The sequence below is a fragment of the Netta rufina genome (genome assembly GCF_964035555.1).
Source record: "Netta rufina genome assembly, chromosome: 4".
Lineage (NCBI taxonomy): Eukaryota > Metazoa > Chordata > Aves > Anseriformes > Anatidae > Netta > Netta rufina.
The window spans coordinates 457,874-481,387 of NC_140127.1; the positions used below are offsets into that span (position 1 = coordinate 457,874).

The following is a 23,514-nucleotide window of genomic DNA, read 5'->3' on the forward strand; positions in this document are numbered from 1 at the left end:
GTGCATAGACATGCCCTTCCATGACTATTTGCTGAGCTGGGGGTCTAAACATCCAAGGCAGGAGAGCCTGGTATTGCATGGAGGGAACACATCTGAGCTCCTCTCCACTCACCACATCCATCTGCCACCAACTGGCCTGTCAAAACAGTGGGGGCACCCTGAACTGCTGCATGAGGCAAAACATGGCAGCAGTGGGGGCTGTGTGCTGGCGAGTGAGGAGCTTGGTGCCCAGGTCTGGGCAGCCTTGCCTGTGAAGCTGCTGGTGAACAGCCTGCACAAACTGGTGATAGGTGCCTACCACATCCACAAGTGCGGCCCTGAGCTCCTGCTGCCTCTGCCTGCACAGCTGGCAGTGTGTCACCTGGAAGCAGGCACTGCCAGCTGAACAAGGTGCCCAAATGTCACCCTCAAAGCATCCTGCAGCTCTTCAAGTGGCCGCTCTATTTTCAGAAGCTCCTTGCAACTGGACAGCAGGTCCTGGGAGGCTAAGCCAAGGGCACCCTTGCTCTCAGCACCCTGCTCAGCACATCGGTCTTGCAGGTGGGTTGCTTGGTTCCCTGAGAGGTTTCCCACAACCTCCTTGAGCTCTGTAGTGTAGGCCAGGAAGCAGGAGAAGTCTGCGGGGCTCATCTGTGCTTGGTCATTCAGCTGGCTGAGGGCTTGGACATGAGGGTCCCACATAGCCTTGTCCCTAGCGATGGTCACAGGGTAACTGTCCACAGAGGACCCAGGAAGACTGCGGTTGGTGGATGGTGGGGTGGTGAGGGGCTGCAGAAACAAGCTTCACATAGGAATGGTGGTTTCCTGCTCTCCTTCTTCATCAGGCCTGTGAAAGCAGCTGACATAGGATAGCTGACAGCTGCACTTGTCCATTCCAAATTGTGGTGGAGACGTCTTCATCATGGAAAATCCCCAAAATCTGGTCATGATAGGTCCAGAAAGTGCCTGCTCATCCTTCTTTTGGTTAAAGCAGAGGAAGGAGTAATTTGAAGTCCCGTGGTCTCCTGCTCTTTTCTCCAATGAGCCCAAGGGAATTGGGCCTGAGGAGATGGAAAGCCCTTGAGAAGGAGTCAGGGGAGAGTCTTTCTCCACTTCTGTAACCTGTTCTCTGGGAGAAATCTGAACAGACCAGGTCTGTTCGTGAGCAACATTTTCTGTGTCTTTTCTGGACTCCCCTTCATCCAGCCCATGTCTGCTTCTCAGCTCTTTCTCAAAGGGTAGTGTAGCTGAGGATATCTGCATCTCCTTTCTGACAACATCAACCTCTAGGCACCTACTGGTCCTCTGAGAGTCCAAAAGCTCTAGTGGAGCATCTATTCTCTTCTGAGATGGGCTGGGTGATGTTAGGTCTGATCTCGCACCAAATGAGAGCCAGGAGAGGCGAGTTACAACCCCTGAGGTGCTGCTGCAATCTGTTAACAGCTGGGTTGCATCTGGGAAGCCCATGTGATTTTTACTGAGCACTTTCTGTAAGGCTTCCTTGTTTATTTCTTGTCTGTTTTTTGCCTGCAATGAGGCATGGTCACTCTCATAGTCAGCACAGCCATCAAGGTTAGCTTTTCCTTCCTCACAGGGAGCCAGGACAGGCTTCTCCCATGCAGCTTGCTCCCCAGCAATAGGAAGCAGATCCTGGTCCCGTGTCACCCCATGGGGAATGGCCATGCTGGCAACACAGCATGAAGACGGCAGAGTACATTCATTAGCAGGGCAAGTCACCTCTTGGACCTGGAACAGAGGGACATTGCCAGCCTCATGCTTGACTTCCATCATCTCACCCTCCCCTCCCAGTGCTGCTTGGGCCAGCCAATCTCCGATGCTCACACAACTCTCAGCACTTGGCCACCCAGTATTTACCTCCATTGTGGGACTTCCCTGGACAACTCTGCTTTGTTCCCTGGGAAGGTACACGGGTTCCTCCAGGAACAAGAAAGGTGGGTATACAGCACGTGCTGGACAAAGGTCATCCACAGGTATGGCAATGCCTGCACTCTCCTCCCTGTGGTCACCCTGCAGGCGGACAGCTGAAATGGAAGAAACCACCAAATCAGTCACTGACTTTGTTTCCATGGTGTCAGGTTCCATTTCCATCATGTCAGAGGATGGGTTTGTGCTAGCCGTGTCTCTCTGGGCCTGGGTGGCAGCAGGAAGTCCTGATTCTGCATCTTTCTCAAAGTTCTCTGGGGATGGTGGATCTGGGGGCTGAGCAAGCAGTGGTGGTGTGGGTGGCCAAGTGCAGTAGCTCTGCAGGGAGTCTGGTAAAGCCAGTGGGAAAGTGACCTGTGAGGTATAATTGGTTTTCAGAAAAGATCTCCTCTTCCTCAGGCTCTTGGCATATGTCAGCTGCTTCTCCTTTCCATTCTTCTCTCTTGCTGTCTGCCTTGTCATTAGGTTTTCCCCCAGGCTGTAACACCTTGGTTTCTTTAGGATGCAGGAGTTGTCTATACCTTCCTGGGACATTATCTTGTAGGCTGCTGGCAAGGAAAGAGGATGCAAGTCAGAAAATGGCCCCAGGCAGCAGGATACAGATACACCTACGTAGCGGGCCAAAAAGCTTTTAACTCAAGTCCTACAATTGCAGACATAAGGGTTTGGCAACAGAGCCTGCTTCCTAAGTGCCAAAGGAAAGCCTCTCTTACTGCACCGACTTGGACCAAGCTACATCAAGAAAAATTTATTTGGACCTATGGCTATAAAAACTGAAGTAGAGGATCAGTTATGAAAGGAGCTGGATAGATAATCTCTCCCCTCGCTTACTGAAGTCGCTTGGTCTGACTGTAAATTTGGTGATATAAGCAGTACGCTAGAGTATTACCTACAGGAGCAGATTTATTAACACTGAAGAGAAGCCTCAGAAATTCCCAGCCTGGATATTTAGACCATAAAGACACACAGAGATGACAGCTTTGTGCCTGAACATTGTATTGTCACCATGCAAGAACTCAAAAGCCAACACTATTTTAACTACATAAAATGAATTCTTAAGTTCAGTTAGTGCTAGCAGAGCTGGTTAATTCAGAAAACAAGAACCCTCTCCTTGGTGAGAAAATACAATTACAGAGAGCTGTTGCTCAGCCATAAGTCTACCCTCCCCATTTACATAGCGTGCCTCTAACCCCAGAATTTGTTTTGATCTCAGGGGTGCATGGAGCAATGAGCTGTTTTACTGCTTCCAGCTTTCCCAAAACTTGAAGAATAGCAGAGTGAAGGTAGTGCCTGACAGGAATATCTGTCATCAAGGTGTCTGCAAGTGCAAAGGCACATATCTTTCTTGCATTCTGTTTCTGGAACTCGTTACCTTTTCCATCACCAAAGACTCAGCCTATACAGAAGGATGCACAGAACTTACTCCTGCAGCATGATGGCTTCAAGATCAGCCAGAGCCATACTTTAGTATTCTGGAATTCCTCCAGAAACCTGGGGACTTCCCAGAATGCCAAACTCATTTGAAAACCAATTTTTTTTTCAGATTAAGTGCTTAGATGTGATGACAAACCTCTCTGCCAAGCTGCTGTTCTGACCTCTATATGCACGTTCACTGACAGCTTTGTAAAGTATTCTTTGATGAAGAGTGGCTTGCAGAGAACGGGTGTTCAAAGGTCTTACAACAGTCTTGGGAAAACTCTGAACAGCTGAAGGATGCTCTTTCCCAGAAGACTGACATGGCAAACAGGCATCACCCTAGCTTAGGAGAAGGAAGGAAGGAAGGTGAGGACAGGAGGTGACCTGCAGTGGGGTGGGTACAGGTTTACCTGCCAGGGTGTCCAGGGGGCTGAGGCTGTCTGCAGCATCATAGAACTCTTCCTCAGAGCTGGTGTCACCAAAGCCTGGGGGTGGCTCCAAAATGAGATCACTCGCTTCTGCTACCTGCTCTGCTCCACAGCGTGCCTCTTCTTGGGCTGACACATCTTTCCAAGGCCTTCTTCCAGGGCTGTGACTGATGTTGCTCTTCTCTACACTGCCTGCAGGGGATACGCTGCAACACAGGCTGTAATAGCCCATGGCGTTTCTCTCAGATAGCTTGGTCCCTAGCATAGACACACCTATGTCCACTCCTCTCTCCTCCCAGGGGCTGTGCTCACATCCATGCTCCTCTGCTTCTGGTACCTGCAAGAAACAGAAGAAGTCCCTGCCTTTTGCCCTGCTGGAGCCTTCTGCAGCACAAACAGGAAAGAAACTCTCATCTGAGTTGTTCATTTCGTGTACAGTTGGTGTGTAGAAGTGGAAGAACTCTGGCCTGGAGGAAGAGCAAGCTTCCAACTCATCTTCCTCCAGTGCATCCATTGAGTCACTTGAGCCGCTTGTCTTAAACCCTCGGCTCTCTGTGTTGGCTGAATCTGAAGCCTCAGATGTACTGTCTGTTGTGTTGCCACCTGCATCGTGTTGGTCACTTCCTCCAGCCTGGGGCTTTGTGCTGCTGTCCTTCTCTCGGCTGTGAAGCTCTCCCAGCTCCTTCTCGCACGCAGGAGGGGTGCTGCCGTATGCTGTGGGCATGCCCAAGCAATGCTCTGAGGAGGAATCCAGTTCCCAGGAGTCTTCAGAATCACTGCAGGTTCGAGATTCGTATCCTGTGATTTAAACACATCTGTCAGCCTGTCCTTTGCAGTGGCAAAGAGGAACAGCCAGAAAAGGGTTTACAAACTTGGTCACAGAGTAGGGATTCAAAGCCCAGAGAACTCTGCCTTCAGGTCCTCATCAGTAAACAATGTAAAGATGCAATCTGACCTGCAGGATCATAACCCATAAGTGGAGGCTTGGTCCTTCCTGCCTGCTTTGTCTGCTTTTACTGCAGCACAGTAACACCAAAGGGAGCTGCAGAAAAGCAGCCAGGCAACACGTTGCCTAAAGCCTCTGCCTGCAAACCCTATTAGACTGAAGTTATCCTCACAGGAGACAGGACAGCATGGCAAACAGACTCTCCTTCTCCTGGTCAGCAGATGCTGGCCAGAGGGTAAATTGTTCTGGAGGCTGGTAAAAGCACAAGTGCTCAGTAACAGGTTCAATAGCAGAAACCGCCTCCACTTCTTGGAAATAGATGATAATCATTGCTTCTTTCCCCCTGCCCAACATGTCTGGGGTTCAAGGAAAAATGGCAGTGACACTAAGGCTGATAGTCTCAACATTTTGTAGATGTCACTGTTCATTCCCAGGCTACTGTTCTAGCATGACACTGTTCTTAAGAGGGAATAACACCACCAATACTGCTGGATGATCCACCCACTTTCTCCCCATTCTTTGGCAAATTAACCTTCTTCAGCTGAGACACGGTGCGGTTGCTGTCTTTTCTCTCCCCAAGTAAATATGGAGGCATTCGCATCCACGAACAGTCTGTAGTAGCCAATGATGAGGCAAACAAGATCTTTTGCACTGTTTGATTCCAGCAGCAGAGTCAGCATCTTTTTTTTTTTTTCCAGTAAGGGAACAGAAAACAACAACGTTAGAACAGGCAAACATCACCTGTACCACAGTCTGCAGGAACATGCGGCACACTGAAAAGACATTTCTTCTCCCCCATATGGCCATAATTGTACAGCATTCTGTTTCTGTATGAAACACAGAGAAAGAAGAGAAATAATTTTTGTTGGGTTTTCTTTGATAGGTCTCGCTGATAAAGCACAGCAAGAATAGTAACTTTTCTTCACTCATTTGGTATTCTTCCTAGAATAGACTCAGAAGGAGAGCTCATAAGCCTTTTGTACTAATGATACCATCAGCTTAATGTCAGATTTAATTAAAAAAAAAAAAAAAAAAAAAAAAAAAAGACAGTGTGCATGACTCCCCCCTTTTTCTCTGTCCCTGATGCAGCCACATGCTGGCTACCACAAGAGCACCACTTACCTTCAGATCCTGTAGGTAGATTTTTACCATGCTCACTTTCTCAGACTCCTCTGTAAGCTCCACCCTGCTGATGTTTGCAAACTCTGCCAGACTTGTTATGATGTTTAGCTTGCTATTGATAATCTGGCTCACCCCATACTTGGCACCCACCAGCAATGCAACGTATGATTCTCTGTCCTGTAGCTGTAGGGAGAGAGGTTGAATCTTTAGCTGAAATCTAAGCAGGAACCCATTTGCCTGTGCTGGGCAGGGACTCCTCAGCCACCCATTCTTTTGTGGTATCTTTTAACACTGGACTCCCTTTACAACTGGATTCTAGCCAGCTGCAAAGGGAGCCCCTTGTTACTTACAGGCCGTCAGGTCACCTGCTCCTGGCCGTTCTCTTCTCTGACTTGGGGACCGCAAGTTTCCCTGTGCCCCCAAGGCAGGTGGCCCCAGAGGTGCACCAGGCATCTAACAGATCCAAAGAGGTGGTCAGCAGTAGCTTGCTATCAGAAATGTCACCTGGCTGGCTGTGCCAGATAGACCTAGTAAGACCTACTGGAGCTGGCCAGAAACTTCAAGAAGGCGTTTTTTGGACCCACCTATACTGCTCAGCACTCCATGAACTGTTTGTGGTCCATCATTCATTACAGATCCACATGGGGAGAGGCAACTAGCCAAGAAACCTCTTGCCTGAACAGAATTCTTTTTTACAGAAAGGTTTAAGATTGGCCAAAATATTTTCATAACAGTTGTTTTTTGAAACATGCTCAGATCTTAATCTTTGAATACCTTTTGACATTCAAAACATGGACAGATTTCATCTGATGGGCCAGTCACAAACTTCAATTAGGAAACTATGCATAATTATCAGGTAACTGTTTTGTTATTGACTTCAGTGGAGCTACGCTGAGTTACCCTTGCAGACACCCTGGCCAATATTTACCAAGAGGTCCCAAGGAGGGGAAGAGTGGTATTATACTAGAGCTCATTGAAACAGCATCAGCAGAGCCAATATTACATTTTCTACAAGCATCAAAGCAAAGACATGGAAGAAGGCTCAGCTGCTAGTCTTATGTCAACAGTGTAGAACAATATTTAAATATTCTTGCTTTAGATAGGGTTTGCTTTGGTTTAGAGCTGATCTTGTTCACTGGTGGAAAAAAAGGGTAAAACTACTCCTTGTGTCCTGGATTTCCAGTTATTGTCCAAGTATACTGCATGGAAGATGCACAGAGGAGGCACTGAGACAGCATATCAAACCCCAATTACATTGATAAATAGCACTCGTACCATCAGGGTGGCATTAAAGATCTTCCCATTGTACATCTTCAGGTCACTCAGGATTTGTAGGTAGTTCAGATGCACTTGGACTGCTGCGAGCATATGCTTCATTTTGCAAGACAAGAAACATTGTTTAGAAACATGATGGAGAATAAAATTCGTCAGCTAGCCTATTGGCTAGAAGACATTCTTTTCATACAGGACACAGTATTTGACCAACACATAAAGCTTGCTTTCCATATGCAATAAATCTGAATAGGACCATACTATATTACCACAATTACCATCTGACAACTGCACAAGCAAACTGCATCACAACACACTATATGGGGAAATTAGGGTGCATATGCTGCAGAGATTACAAAATGAAAATACAAGGGGAGAAAAAAAAAAAAACACAACAAGCAGTCACATAGAGAAGAGACCCACACAGGAAAGACATGCCCTCTTTGGCCTTGAGAAATGCTGCCAGTATTCCAGGAGGCACCTCAAACCCAGGCCACGCATACTACCTTCTGCCGAGGGTCCAGCAGGATCTGGTTCCGCTTCATATGGTAGCTGATGGCTTTCTTGATATCCTTCCCTCTCATGTTTCGAAGCAGAGTTGGTGAGATGAAGTTTTCAATTCCCCAGTCTCTCCTGACAGAAAGACAGGAAGGGGAACAAAAGAGGTCCCAACTGTGCTGTCCCACAGCAACAAGAGAACATGCTGAATGGCAGCCAGCTGATGGGGCTGGAGGAACATGTGGTCTCATGTAAAACGCCTGTTTTTCCACTGTTACGCAGGTAACAATCTAAAAGGTCAGTAAGCATATTGGTCTTGTCTGTCCTTGCTATGCGCAGGATGAAAACTGTCTTTACTTCGGTTACAAGATTACCATGTTTCAACATCTCTGGTCCCCTACACCTAAAAATTTGGCACATCTGTTTTGCTGAAAGGTTTACTCAACTGAAGAATTAAATATCCATCAACTAAGAACGGCATACTTGTCTGTACTTGCTTCTCACTCTCCACTGACTGCATATGGTCGAGTATGTCTGGCTGTACACAGGGAATTAGTGGCACTGTATAGGGTGGTTTTGGCTCTGTGGTGCAGTTACAGCACAAATGCCAGTTACTTAATGATTGACCCACGACAATTTCTTAAAGCAGGGCTGGTCTTCAGGGAAAGTTTGATTTAACATCACTGGCAGGCAGCACAGCACACCTGCTGGTTTTTCTGTAGTTTTCCAGATCTTATTATTTCGCATAAGGACTGAAATTAGGTATTTCTGGGAAAGTTCTGGTGGGTGAATGGATGTAAAGTACTGACTGTGAAAAGTTGGTGATTATTCTCTCTCCAAATTACAGCTTGTGTATTTCAGTATACTGGCAGAAGCAGCCTTAGTAAGCACAATTAAGCAGGAGATTTGCAATTTGATGTCCCTCCTGAACCAGAATCTCTGCCTGGTTAGGGAGATGCTCAGATGTTATCATACCCATACTATTTAGGCAACTCACCAGGTTAAAGACAGGGAGGCTCAGGAAGCTAGCTTCCTTGCGTTAAAACACCAGGCAAAATGAACAGAGTGTAGTCTCTTTGGGTCAGAAACAGTCTCCTAACCGGAACTAAACACTAGGCAAACATAGAGATGATGACACTATTTTTTCCAGGCTTACTCACAACGTAACACAGAAATTTTCGAACTTACTCAATGTATTTCAAGGATACTTTCTGTGGGTGAGCACAAGCATAGATTCTCTCTTGTATGTGTAGAGCAGCCAGACGTAACGCCACACTGCATTTCATTTCCACAGCAAACCTTTCCTGAAGCACATCGCTGCAGCTCTGGAACAAACTCAGCTCAGTTAGCATGATGTCACTATTACAAAGCTCAAAAAGAAGTCAGGATAAGACCTCCTATATGACTAGTATGGGCCAAATAGAGGAAGTCACCCAGCTCATTTCATTGTCATTCTGTTAAAAAGCCAAGCTCACAAACTGATTTAAGAATTTACTGCAAGTTCAGTACAAATGCTTTATTCTTATATGCTCTGCATTTCATATTCACGTAACTGAACTGGCTTAAAGCATGCTTCAGCATCAAGAAGAAATGAGTACTGGATGGGAAAAGATCCAGAATTATGAAATGCCTCAATTTCACCTGCAGGTAAAGATATTCGAAGGCAACTGGGTCTTCCTGCAGGAGGTCTAAGGGATCCTTTGGGACAAAGCAAATTCTGAAGAGGCACCGGTAGTCGTGGGATTCTCTTTTTTGGACCACCTGCAATGGACAAACAGCATCATGCCAGAACAACTGGTGCAGTCCCTCCATACATGCATACTGAGCACCTGGCTCATATGAACTCACAGAAATCATTCAAAGCACTGGCAAGTGGGATGGCTGCAGATCAGCCACTGTCCTTAGCAAACACGGGGAGATGCTTCTGTATTTATATCTTAGATTCTTTTTCTGGTTTTCGCTTCTTCCTGTGGTAGTGCCCAAACAGCATTTGATAGAACTTTATTAGTATCTACTGATCTCATATTTGTAGCATAAGCATGACAGAGGTTTCAAGGCCATATGAAAATTGCAAAGGGGCAGGTTTCTCTGCTTTAAAGTTTAGTCTTCAGATACAGCAGCCCAAAGCAGACACTTGGATCATCATCATAATTTCACTACAATGTAAAATCCCTAGGTTATATATTAGCATATTTAATTCTGGGCAAATCCAGTAAAAGTTAATCAACAAAATCTACGCAGAAATTCTCAGACACATGCTTAAGGGATAGATGGTATTAGCTACCAAACCTCTCTGCATTACAGTGGATCACCAACCAGCAAAGCGTCATGTTCATACTGTTGACTCACAAGTAGACTCATTCTCCCACATAAGATTAGCTCAGAATTACTAACAGAGCTAGCAACATATTTGTTTCCTTGCTAGGAGCTTGATCAAAGTTGTTGTTTGGCTGGGTTAACTCTCTTTGACTATCAAGGAAACTGCAAATGGCTCAATACACAGCTATTTTAAGACAATTTCAACTGATCCTCTGTGTTGATGGGCCTGTCTGATAGGTGGCACAAAACATACTTGTTCCCTGATTGCTCTACGTAATCCAAGCCCTATCAGCCTGTGGGTATTGCTTTGCAAGTTCTCTAAAGGGAGCAAGGCACTTCTGAAAGCTCTGTTTCTCAGGGGGCTCTGGCTAATGCAGTGGTAACACATGCAAAAAGCAGAGAGAAGAGGGAAGCATCTCTCTCTGGAGATGGGGCAAAGCCCATTCTCTTGTGACACCTGCGGAGTTGGGCCTTCTCTGCACCTCACTAGCTACAACTCACTGGTATCAGTGCCCCCTAGCACGGCTGTGGGGCCACGCAAGGGGTTCTCCACACCTGCTCAATGAGCTCCTCCTCATGCAGCAAGTGGACCTTTGCTGCATTGTACTGCTCCTCCAGGGTGAGGGCGAAGTGTGCAATGCTCCGGATAGAGAGCTTCTCCTTCAAGGTGAGAACAATATCCTGGGAAGGGAAGGCACATGGATGGTCAAATAATTATAGTTGTTGATCAATACTAGCACACTCAGGGTAGATGATTCCAGTCAGCCTCTGGAAGCTGTGTGGGAAAGCAATGAAAAGGCAGCGGCCAAACCCAAGAGTCTCCACAGCCAAGAACAAGCTTGCTGCAGCAACACAGCAGCAGATTTTTTAGTGGTGTTTCACAGTAAACCAGTGCCTTCCTTTCTTCACTGACAACTTCTGAACACAATGATCTAGACCACAGAGGTCTCAAGGTTAGAGAAAGCCTGTAAGTTCATCAGAAGTGGAGGTACAGATGATGACAGACTCTCTGTGATGCCACACGCAAGCTTGGTGGTTAGCTGCTGTGCTATCCCAGCAGGACAGCCAAGCAACAAAAGCGTACATCGGCCAGGCAGGACAGTGTTCAGAGCCACCCATGTCCACTGATGCTATCCAGCGGGCAATGAAGGGAGCCAAAGGAACTGCAGGGGAAGCATGGGAAGAACAGATGAAGGCAGGAAAACACATTATTTTTAGTAGGTCAGGAGGTCAAGGGAGGGAAACTGCAGCTTGCTAAGAGTGCAATAAGATGCAAATCTTCAAGATGTGGTAGGCATCAAATTAATTTCCTAGAATTGCATTGCCTGGGCTGCTTCATGTCCAAAGTTTTTGCATTACGGTTTTTAAGTTTGGTGGTTTTGAACACTTTGTCACCTTCAGTTCAATTGTTTGCTGTTAACCATTCTAGCTTTCTAGAACTCTACAATACTTTTTGAAGAAAGTGAAAAGAACTGGTGAAAAACATTTTTCTCCACCAAACCCCAAGAATTTGAAACCATAATCATTAGTGAAAATCTTACCAAATTTGATGTAATATTTCAGTTATATGAAGAGTTCTGTTGGAATACTAAGCGTCATGGAAATAAATGGGTTTTTGGCAAACAGAAAACATTATGAAAGGCTTGACTAAGTACAAACTGAAACAGAACTCCTTCAATGCATTCAGTTCTCATGGGGTGAGCATAAATATTTGACTTGTATCAGTTTTATGCAAGGATCTCTAACACAACAAAGGAACTTTAGAAAACAATTATTTCAGGAAGTATTTTACACATTTGAGTGTTACTGTGAGGATGCTGGTGAGGGTTTCACTCAACTCCGGTACAAAAAAGTTGTTCCAGGTTAGAGGTGAGAAACTCAAGTCAAACATGAGGAGCTAATCCATCTTTTAGAAATAAATCCCTTGCAGGTGTACAATCAAATCCTTTTTCAACTCATGCCCCACCTCCTCACCGCCTCCTTGTTTTATTACACTTTTTTCTTTTTATTTGCTCAGCAAATGATTCTCACAAGGTTTGCAGGGACTTCACTGCATGAGTAGACCACAACAGTTTTGTGAAGTTGGGATGAAGCAGACAATAAAATTCTTCTTCAAGAAAATTTTCATTGCATTACAAATAAATTCTCCTTGCTTTGCCCTGAATATTCTTCCAGCCCAATTATCTCTAGTCTGGTCATCACATATCTTTCCACAGTGACTGCACTGCTGCAGGATAATACTTAACACTTAAAAGAAATTACGACCTGCTATCAATGTCAACGAGCCAAGTTCATTAACTCCAACAGAAACAGTGAGCAACACTGCAGATCAGGCCAGAAAAAAGATCAGTTTTTAGGCCTCAATCTAAATAAGACAATTATGGAAAGTGTTGTATTAATGGCTTTAGAATCTGGTGCCTTGTACTTTGAAGAGAATAATGGTTAACTCATCTGTGATGCTTCCAAGCACAACTAATCCTAGGGAGGTGGTGCTGCTTTTCATCTCAATGGGTTCATTGGTTTTCAAGTCCCTGCAGGGAAGATGTTTTCACCAGTGCAGAAATGAGGCTGCAACATGGACGTGGGCTTCAAATAACAAGGCAAAAGTGCACTTGCTGAGCTCACACAATACCCACACCTGGACTCCACTCTCCACGTCCCAGACCAGGAAACTTTTTCTCCTTCTCAGGTATGCACATCATCAGTGCTGTATTAAACAACCTTCTCCTCTGCATTTGGTCATGTGGCTTCCTAGGAAAGCAAAGTTTGTGTGGACAGCTGGTGATCTGTCAGTCCTCCAAGCAAGCTGTCTTCTTGCACAACTTCAACCACACTTAACAAAGTTGTAGTGGTCTCCTAGCCAAGCTCCTGTAAGTTCTGTGAAAACCAGTTGCTGAGAAGAAAAAGAACCAAAGTAACGCTTCCCCTTCAGGAAGGACAAGGAAAATCCAGCTTGATCAGCAGCAGTTGACAATCCAATTGGCACCAGCTGGCCAGTGCAACTAAGAGGTTGCAAGTTCCACTACACGCACTGTTGCAACTGGACTGAATAGAGGTGGTGGGAATGAAGACAGATAACCAAGTTACCTTTACGGTAGTGCTTGTCTCAAACCTGAAAGCTTTTGTCTGCCCATTTTCCAAGTATACCTTGAGAACGTTTGGCATACAAAGAAGAGAATTCCCCTGCAGAACATCAACAAAAAAGAAAACAGTAATTAATCATTAGACATTATGCCTCTGGGCACCAGGCTGCTCTGCCTGACACAATACATCCTAGTATAAACCATAAAATGGTCTGGGTTGAAAGAGACCTTTATAGACCACCTAGATCCAATCCATCTGCCACAGGGAGGGGCACCTTCTGCTAGATCAGGTTGCTCAAAGCCCCATCCAAGCCGGCCCTGAACATCTCCAGGGACGGGGCTTCCACAACTTCTCTGGGTAACCTGTTTCAGTGCCTCACTGCCCTCACAGCAGAAAATTTTTTCCTTACGTCTAATCTAAATCAACCCTCTTTTAGTTTAAAACTGTTACCCCCTTGTCTTACTACTACAGGCCTTGGTAAAAAGCCTCTCTTTATCTTTCTTATAAACCCCCATTGAAAATATTGAAAGGCTGCAATAAGGTCTCCTAAGATCCTTCTCCACACTGAACAACCCTCTCAGCTTTTCTTCACACGAGAGGTGTTCCAGCCCTCTGATCATTTTTGTGACCCTCCACTGGACCTACGTTAGCAGGTCTGTGTCTTGCTTCCTGGGCTGAACACAGCACTCCAGGCAGGGTCTCATGAGACCATTGAAGAGGGTGAGAATCACCTCCCTCGATGCCATGCTTCTGTTTATGTAGGTGTGCTGGGTCTGGCTGGGATGGAGCTACCTTTCCTGCAGCAAACCACACAGTGCTGTGCTCTGCACGTGCAGTTAGAACAGCGTTGGTATCACACTAGTGTTTTTTCTATTGCTGAGCAGTGCTGGCTGGACTCCCTCCAAACCCCACAGAGCCACCCTGCTGGGGGTGGGCAAGAGGTGGGAAGGGACACCACCAGGGCAGCTGACCTAAACAAAAGGGATATTCCATACCATACAGCGTCACACTCAGCAATAAAAGGTAGGGAAGGGGAACGAGATGGGGGGATCTCGTTATGAAGACATCTCTCCTTGCAAACAACTGTTACGCTTATTAGGGCCCTGCATCACAGTCTGTGACCGAACATCGCTTACTGATGGAAAGTAGATTTTTTTTTCTTCTCTCTCTGCTTCCACACAGCCTTTGCTTGTTTTTTCCCCTCTTCCTTTTCCTTTTAATTAAATTATCCTTATCTCAACCTGTGACTTGTTTTTCTTTTTTCTTTCCAGCATACCTTCTTCTTGCTTTTCTTTTGAGTTATGGTGGATTTGGGCTGCCCAGACAGGTAAAACCACCAGAGTGGATATTAGGATATGACTAGATTTTTGCAGGCACACACTGCCAGCTCATATATAATTTTTCATCCACTAATATCCTCATATACTTCTCCATAGGGCTGCATTCATCATCCAGTCTGTTCTGATTGGTGATTGCCCCAATTCAGGTGCAGCACCTTGCACTTGGCCCTTCTGAACTTCATGAGGTTCACATGGCTCCACTCCTCAAGCCTATCAAATGAAAATCTTTCTCTACTTTTACAACTGTCTTTTATGGCACCACTTATTCTGTAAGTATGTTCCCAGGACAGAGCAAGGGAAGGAGAGCCTAACAAATACCTTTGCCAGGTATCTCCGGCTAGTTCAACAGCTGCACATGGCCCAGATATGCCCACTGTCTGGTTCCCACATAGCATAGGAAGACCTGACAGATACAGAAAAGCTGAGAGCTATCCTCCCGCCTTATCAGAGAAGGAGAAATGGCTGTCAGAAAAGACATCTTCCTGTTACTGGGCACTAACCTCCCACTCTGACACTTTCCTCCCACTGGCAGCAGCCATGCCTTCAGCTCGAGACATACTTAAATCATCCATGCTACCAAAAAAGCACCTCCCTTGAATGCTCTGTGAAAGAACTGGGAACATATTATATTCTTTCTGGAGCTGTCTAGAGTTCTTCCTTTAGTAGAGGTTATTTGCACCTTCCTTCTTGTTTTCAGCCTTGTTCTTGTTCTTCTTCCGTCCTGAGAAAGCTTACTCCTCCATCCTTGGACTTGACATTCAGCACATGTTTATGTTCTCGAAGCAGCATATTCCTCCAATTTTAAAGCAGTTCATTCTACTTCTCACGACATTCCCAAGGTTGAAAATGGCATTTTGAAGATGACCTCTCTTATGTTTCATTTGCTGTGCAACACCTTATAAATCTCACAACCTTAATTGCTTTCGATAGTGAGTCCATATGCCATGTAAGTACCACAAGTAAGAATATAAAGACACTTCTGAATTTTGTTCCTTGTTTCTCCACTGCCTGTTTTGTTGGGTTCAAACAACTTACAGTCACCACTGAGAAAAATGAGCAAACATTGCCACTGCTCCTGAGCACAAGCTCTAACTCTTTCATGCTAAGTAACATGAACACATCACATTTTTGACAGCCTTTGCTTCCTCCAAGAATTTCAGAAAAGTTGTGCTGGTTTACATCTAATCCAATATTTTTCTAGTAGCTCCACATATTGTCATATGAATATCACCTTGTACAGCCAGAACTTGAAATCTATATATAAATTCTCATCTACAATTTAAGTATCATCACTTTCCTGGTCAGATCCAATTAGCTGACCAGAATATCCAAGATGGGATTTCTCTCCTTTCATGCAGGCTCTGATAGACTACTACAAATTCATTCTGAAAGCCTCACCTATTGCTTAAGCCTGTACCCCTCATGTTTTGTCTGGTACAAGCTTGATTTACTCCAGATTACAGCTAGGCCCACAGGTTCTAGTAATGCATTGACTGATGCTGACTTCATGATCCTGAGGGACCTGACTCTTGCATATCATTCAGCTGTATGGAAATACGTACTGCGCTCGTAACATAAAATGGAGGCTGGGTAGTGCTGAGGCTCATCAAGAATTTATGTTTCTAAACATAATTGTTATGTTTCAGGTTTCAACTGCAAAAGGCAGCTTCTGGGTTCCTTCCAATTGCCATAGAGATAATTTAGTCATCAGCATTAATGCTCCATTAAGATCATAAGAGTGGTGTATTTACTGAAACAGGAGTCTGCAGTTTTTCAGGGCCACGATACATTTGGCCAGGGCCAGGAGGAGATAACCCAGGTACTTTGGCAGAGAAAGAACCAGCACTGACAGCAGGATTCACCTCTTATCTTTAGGGTTAGGATTTGTCATGCCCAAACTTTAGTCTAGGTTTACTACGGAGAGAATGGCAATTCAAGAGATGACTAGTACATCCCTTGGTGGCAGTGTCACAGCTGTCTAATGCTTGCATAAAGTTTACTTAAACTTTAAGTGGCAAAAGGATAGAAGTAGCACATGCAGATATTTTTCATTAGCCCTAATAAGAAAATGAAAGATAAAGCCTTCTGGAGATGCCAGCACTTCACCGAGGAGCACAGGAAACAAGATGGGACCAAATGCCTGGATGAAAATCCAAGTCAGACAAGCACAGTGAAGGTACAGCCACTCTGTGGGTCCTGGCCATGTTGACCCAGCCCAGCATGGGACCCATTTCTTCTCAGCACACAGTGCTCACAGTGCCCATGTGCAGCCATACCCCACTGACCTGTGTGTGTCCATTCACCAGCACTTCCTCTGCAAAACGTACTTTCACAGGGTTTGTTTTCAGCCTTGCCCTCTTCTCTGCAGTGAGGAACGATGACTTAGGCCCACCCTGAAAAGATAACAGCACTCAGTTGGCAGCTTGGCCTGTTGTACCTATGCACAGAAGGAGCAGCCCACAGTATAGTCATGGGTGCAATCACAGCCAATGCTGCTTCCACCACACCACCTCGCACCTACAGAAGCGGGAGACGTTAGGAGCCTCTCATCTTCCTGCACAATCCAGGCATGCTGCAGGATTTCAGACCTATCTGGGCAGTCACTGAGCCCAAACCCAGCTGCCCAATAACAAGTGGACAAACATGCAACACATACGGTGCACAACCAATTTCGCTACATATCTGTACAGTTACTGTGTTTAAGCATCTGCCCAGCTCCTGCAACGAAACCAGGATCCTGCAGAAAACCTGTTAACCCAACAGCTGGCTTGTGATGGGTATCAACACAGGATACCATAAACTGTCACACACAGAGTGCCTGAAGTCATAGACGAAAACTCTTCTATCAGCATATCACATGAACACAGCAGTGTATGTAGCACTGATGCAATTTCTAGAGCATACTGACCTATTGCAAGTGTTTTAAGAAAACTGCAAGGCTAAAAAGACAACTTGATGTCATCGTGCTGCTGTCACATAACCACAATTTCACCATGACACTTTCACAAGAGATAACATGAGCTTAGGAACCGGAACCACTAGGTTTTTGTACCAATAGGTCCCTCCTCTTGTAAACCATGATATTCCCTACAGAGATGCCAACAGGTGATCAGAGACAGCATCTCTCAGTATCCACCCAAACAGCTTCCAGGTGGAGCACTTATCACAGTCTCAGCAGAGGCACAAATGCCTCCCAGCCTGCCACAGAATCATCTTATTCCAAGCGCATTTGGCAAGGACAGAGGAAGAGAGGTGGGCAGGAGTCTCTGTGCCCTGCCAGCAAGTCCTTCTAGAGACTGCCAGGGCACAGAGAGCATCATGCCCATCAGCTACTCCCAGGAAAGCCTGGACCATCCTGTCTGGCATGGCCAGAGCAGCCACGTCAGAGGGTCTGATAGCCATCAGTGGGAGTTGTTACCTCTCAGCTCTAAGTACAGCTGCCTTCAGAGTGGGGCAAGAGCCAACCCCAAACCCAAGAGATAAGCTGTGGCTGTACTTGGAGGTGTCCTTAAAGTGACCTGCAAAGGAAAAGACAAAAATGGATTTGTGTCCCATTTGCTTCTAAAGCAATGCATAAAGGCCTGTGAAGCGTTTTTCCAAATCTCATAAAGGGTTTTTCTAATCTCTTTTTCTCTGAAAAGTAGTTGCATTTCCCCTTGCTGGCTGACATTCAAGTCTTGTACATCTCTCATTTATCTTTTATCTCCAAAGCTAGACCAAGCATTGGCAAGACTTACTGATGTACTGGACATGGGAAATCAAATTAATAAAAGACAGGAAGCCACCACTCATGGGATTTGCCTAACACTTTTCTGTTACTTTGGCTTTGTGCACATCTGTTCAATGCCAACACCTAGGAGACTTTGTGCAGGAAAAAGGTATTTAGGAGGCTTTGTCTTTAGTGCATTTTCACTGAACTGTCAAGAAACCTCATTAACCTTAAGCCTGAGAGCTCCAGCAACAATTCTGAAGGAAACCAAACATTTTTCTTTTTTCAAAGAACAGAGCTAAATTTAAAAGTCCAAACAATCAAACGAAAATAACTTCCCAAAATGCTTTGCTAGAGGGAAAAAAAATTATCTCCTACAGGCCGCTGTCATACATCAAAAGAAGCCAAAAAGCACACAAACCCAATTTTGTCCTTGCTTTGCAGCTCAGCTTTTACCCACTTTGAAATCTATGTTGGCACACAATTTATGCTGGCAGTACACCCCTGCTGGTGATTTTTACACTGTAGGAATGGGCAACCAGCACTAAAGTTTGTACTAAAACTTGGCTTCTCTTCCCAAAGTAGGATCAACACCCAGGTCCCAGACCTTCCTAGAGATAGATCAGGGAAGCACAACCCAGCCGGCACAAGCAGGCTTGCTTGCTCAGGAGAGAGATGGAAGAGTAAAGAGCAGGGGAGGAATTTATAGGCCAGCCCTTTGCTCAGCTCAGTCACAGGGCCTGCTGAACTATCAAGGGGAAATCCTCAGGTGATTAGTACTGAATCCTCAGGTGATTCAGTACTGAATAGGCAGGCAGAGCCCAGAGAAAAAGGGATAAACGTTTTCCCACAGTCAGAAGGAGTGCTAGAAAGCACCCGAGGCTTGAGAAAAACTCAAGAGCTTTAAAGGAGCACTGAGGGTGAGGGCAGGGTGGTGGTGGGGGATTCCACAGCCTCAGCATTTGCCTTACAAGTCCTGGAGTGTAGAAGGCTTCCTGACCCCTCTGGGGCCAAGACAGCTGTGGCACGTGGGTAGCACCCATGCTGCTCCTGGCAGGCTGGCACGAGACATGGCATGCTGGGTGAGATGCCTGTGGCCTTGGGGGAGGCCTCCCCATGGCCATGCCCTCCTGGCTCACAGGCGGCTGATGCAAAACCATGGCCAGGCACCTCCTGAGCCCTTCTCAGGATGCCTCTAGCTCCAAATCACTCACTGAGCCCCCCGCATGGGGCAGATTCTGTGGGGGCTCTTGCCCCCTGACCAGGGGAGCTGTGAGGCATTACCACTGATTATCCCTAGAAGCTCTTCAAAAGGCACAGGTGTGCACAGTAGTTCCTTGCAGCTCCCTCACAGCTTCGGCCAAGCCCATGCATCCTGCAAGCCACCCCATCTGCCCCACCTTCCCAGGGCTGCCCAGGATGGGAAGCACAGCTGCTGAGAGTGCTCGAGAAGCCATTTACCGACGTGCTGCGCAGGACGGTTAGGAAGAGCTCGTCACCAGCCTCCCTGTAACAGAGACAGATGCAATCAGCCAGGGTCAGCAGCTGCTCGTACCGTTGTAAACCCTGGTGAAAGTGGGTTCCCACACTTCCACTCTTTGCCCCCGTCCCCTTGTCCAGACAGGGTGAACAGGACCATACCTGATCATGTCAGCCACCCGTTCAATGGACATGTCCTCTACCATGGTGGAGTTTATCCGGAGGAGCTGGTCACCTGGCAGCAGCTTCCCATCAGCAGTGCTCCCTGTGGACAATTGGCACACTGTTAGTCATGGACTGGCAGACCTCCTTCCCGGGGGATGCACACTGAGCTCTCTCCTCTTCCCACCCACCACCCGCTTGCCTCAGCAACTCCCTCTGTGTGGCAAAATAAAAAGGGGCCAAGAGGCTTGGGGCCCTGATGTGAGCTGGTACACTCAGCCTGTATTCACACCACCTAGCCTGGGCTGCTCTCTGGTCACCAAACCTCTTAGCAACCCTCTTGTGCGTGCCTTGTCCATTGTCACAGTGCATTATATAGCACTCACAGGCACTGTGTGCCTTGGGCATAGTGGGGATGTTCATAGGATCTTGGGAGGCCACAGGATGACTGAGAGGGATCACCAGACTGCCTGCTACACCTCTCCCTGGGAGAGAGAGTCTACACTCCTGGCATAATGATGGCCCTTGGCCACCCAGGAGAGCATGGAGGTCTTTTCAACCACACTGGTTGCTGGGAAGACCCACAAAGAGGTTTTCTGAAGACTAACAGCCACAGGACCCAAGAGGCTACAGAGCAGGCAGACTTCTGGTCTGAAGAACAGAATTGTGCAGGCAGCCCCTGGCTCCATTACCACAAGCCTACTGGTCAAGGTATTTTATTTCTCAACCAGACAGGTTTGCCCACATAGCACGCTAGCACCCAGCACCCTGGCACACAGAAAAACACAGAACACAAAGACAAAGGGTTGGAATTAAACACAGGACTTTTAGCCATGGCCAAGACTTAAAAGGACAAGTTTCTCTGTGTCTGTTTTATTAAAACACTGATGCTTTCAGATTAGGAAAAAAGAAGAGCCTAACAAAAACCACTCCATCTACACTTTTTACCCTTGAATATTCAGCTAATTTAGTCACAGGTTTCACATGGGGGGATGTCACAGCCTACATAGCCTGCTGGAGTCAGAGCCCAGACCACTCTTCAGCTACCTTTCCCACACCATCTACCTGTCCAGCTTGGGCAGTTTTTCCTCTGGCTGTCAGACTGTTACCAATGGGGGTACAAAGCAAGATTTTTGTGTATCTAATAGGAAAAACAAACAAACAAACAACAAAAAACACCTTAGAAGCAGAGTTATGTCCCTTCTTATGGGGAAGAGTTGATTTGCTCGACCTAAGCAGAACTCCAGCTAGACTGCCTGTATCTAGCAGTGATCCTCTCTCTATTACAGGGCATTAAGCCCAGACAGCATTTTCGGCAACAGGATCTCACTGCAGAGTAAGAACTGTAAGATTAGATAAAATTCTTCCTTGGCATTTCAAATTCAACTCCAAAAAGAACTTTTCTTTCAAACAGCTTTTTGTGTCTCTCAAGATCAGCTGTGTCTGAGTGCAACCAAACAATTCATGGTGAAGTTGGCACTGTTTTAGATTTCCTCTGTGCTGTGAGAAATCAGACAGATGTTCAAGCACTCTGCATGTCACGGGCACACAGGCTTTCTCTCTTCAGAGATCAAGGTTCACGTGCTAACCATAGGCATCTGGCAGAAGTTTATCACAAAGGCTATTTGGGACAGCTCAGGCTTCTCACACATATGCTTGTAGGGAGAAGAAAATGGTGCTTACCTGCAGTGACAGATGCAATTGTAAGAGGAAGGTTTGGGCAAATCTCAAAGCCATAGTGATGGAGGACCAAGTCTTTGTACACCGTGACAGTGAGCCTGACATGGCTGGCAGGCTGGCCTCTGCCATCCGTGGTGGCATTTGTCACAGGCAGTCTGCCACTGTGAGACAAGAAATTGGTGATTAATTAAGATATAGTCAGAAAAAATGTTATCAAAGGGGCTTAGATTCCACAACCCCCCGATTTCAATGGGCTGCACAAATATACATAGAGGTCAGAACTCTTTTGGGTACCCATGGGAGTCTCCATGGTGGGCAGGCCAGCAGTGCTCCCCTGGGCTCCAGGGAAGTGTGAAGATAACAGGCCAGCAGTACCAGGCAGTTGCAGCCACAACTCTTTCAGCCACCTCAGTCCAGTGGTTGCATGGAAGGAGAAATCCAGGTGAGCCCCACAGCAAGCCCTGACCTCCATGGGTCCAAGCAACACCTTCACCCAGCAATGTGGTGAGAGAATTTGCAGCTCTCAGCTCCTGCCAGGATTCCATCCAGTTTAATTTTGATTCACAGACCTTAGAAAAGCAAAGCAGATACGGGCCACGATCTCTTGCAAATGCAACACTGCCTTGTCCTTAAGACCTGGGCCAATGGCAAGACACAAGAGTTACAAGCCCATCTTCAAGAGAAGCACATTTCACATTGAACAGTATTGTGTTTCTGTAGGTATGGTTCACAAAATAGGAATGGGTGAAAGAAGGAACATTTGGCCCACTTGAAAATGAGGGAGATGCTTGAAAACACTGCTTATTTCTATGGAATGCAGTATGCATATTTTGAAGGAACTGTAACACTGAGCGAGAACTGCGACCTATGACTCTCCACGTTCACTGGAAACAAGCTTGTGCTGTCTCTGATCAAAGCTGATCAACAAATACAATGTTTACCTGGACGCACCATCCCGGGAGCGATGAAGCCATTTCGCTACCATTTGCTCTATTCGACATGCTTTACGTGTCTGGATTAAGTTAGTCTCCAAATCTTCCATTTATCTGAAAGTGACAGAAATCACAGGAAAAAAAAATCATAAAAGATAGAAAAGTCTGAACAGTGCCTAGAAGATTTAACACCACCAACTCACAACTCCTGTTTCCCGTGCCTGCACTTTTGTTTTGTCCAGAGTGGTGGTTATACTGCATTAAATTCTCATAGCAGAGAACAACCTAGTAGTCTCTGCAGTCCTTTCTCAAGGTATCTGGATCCTGCAATTTGTTCTCTCAGAAAGGGAAAACTGAGCTTTCTTATGACTATGGGAAATGCCTGGGATCTCCAATTAATGTGGTCCTGCCCAGGACCACATCCAGATGGTTTTAAATATCTCCAAAAAGGGAGACTCTAAACCCCTCTGGGCATCCAGTGCTACTACTGCTCAGTTGAAAAGTGCTTCCTGATGTTCACTGGGAACCTCCCGTGTTTCAGATTGTGCCCACTGCCTCTTGTCCTGGCACTGGGCAGCACTGAAAAAGATTCTGGCTCCATCTTTGCACCCTCCATTCAGGTATTTATACATATTGAGATTTCCTCTCAGGCACTCTGTTTTCCAGCCTGATCAGTTTCAGCTCTCTCAGCCTTTCCTCATAAGACAGACGCTCCATTTCCTTTATTGTTTTCATAACCCTTTGCTGGATATTCTCCAGCAGCTCCATGAATGCCCTGGGGAACACAGAACTGGACACAGCGCACTAGGTGTGGCCTCTCAAGTGCTGGAGAGATGGGAAGGATCACCTTCCTCGACCTGCTTGGCAATACTTTCTTTCTCTAATGTAGCCAAGAGTACAGGTGGCCTTCTTTACAGTGAAGGCTCATTGCTGGCTCATGTTCAACTTGGCGTCCACCAGGCCCCCTAAGCATTTTCTGCCAGGTTGCTTTCCAGCTGGGTGGCCCCCAGCATGTCCTGGTGCCCAGAGCTGGTTTTCTCCAGGGGCAGAACTTGGCACTTCCCCTTATTGAACTCTGGGAGGCTCCTAACCCAACAGCACATTTCTCCAGCCTGTAAAGGTCCCTCTGAATGGCAGCATGACCCTCTAGCCTATCAGCAACTCCTCCTGGTTTTGTCATCTGCAAACTTGCTGAGGGTACACT

At 46.3% G+C, this 23,514-nt stretch overlaps 1 protein-coding gene across 1 annotated transcript; it reads right to left on the minus strand.

Annotated features, from left to right (window-relative positions):
* Nucleotides 1–139: 139 nt before the first annotated feature.
* On the minus strand, nt 140–22,420 carry LOC311208951 (FERM and PDZ domain-containing protein 1-like; the record flags this gene model as incomplete). The annotated part of the gene is given in 17 exon segments (XM_084285998.1): nt 140–372; nt 375–768; nt 1,855–2,471; nt 3,750–4,565; nt 5,246–5,393; nt 5,836–6,018; nt 7,111–7,206; nt 7,614–7,740; nt 8,794–8,930; nt 9,247–9,366; nt 10,480–10,605; nt 13,012–13,107; nt 16,634–16,741; nt 19,519–19,564; nt 19,699–19,801; nt 21,382–21,539; nt 22,320–22,420. Coding segments are annotated over 17 exon segments (3,609 nt in total).
* Between the last annotated feature and the right edge of the window lie 1,094 nt (nt 22,421–23,514).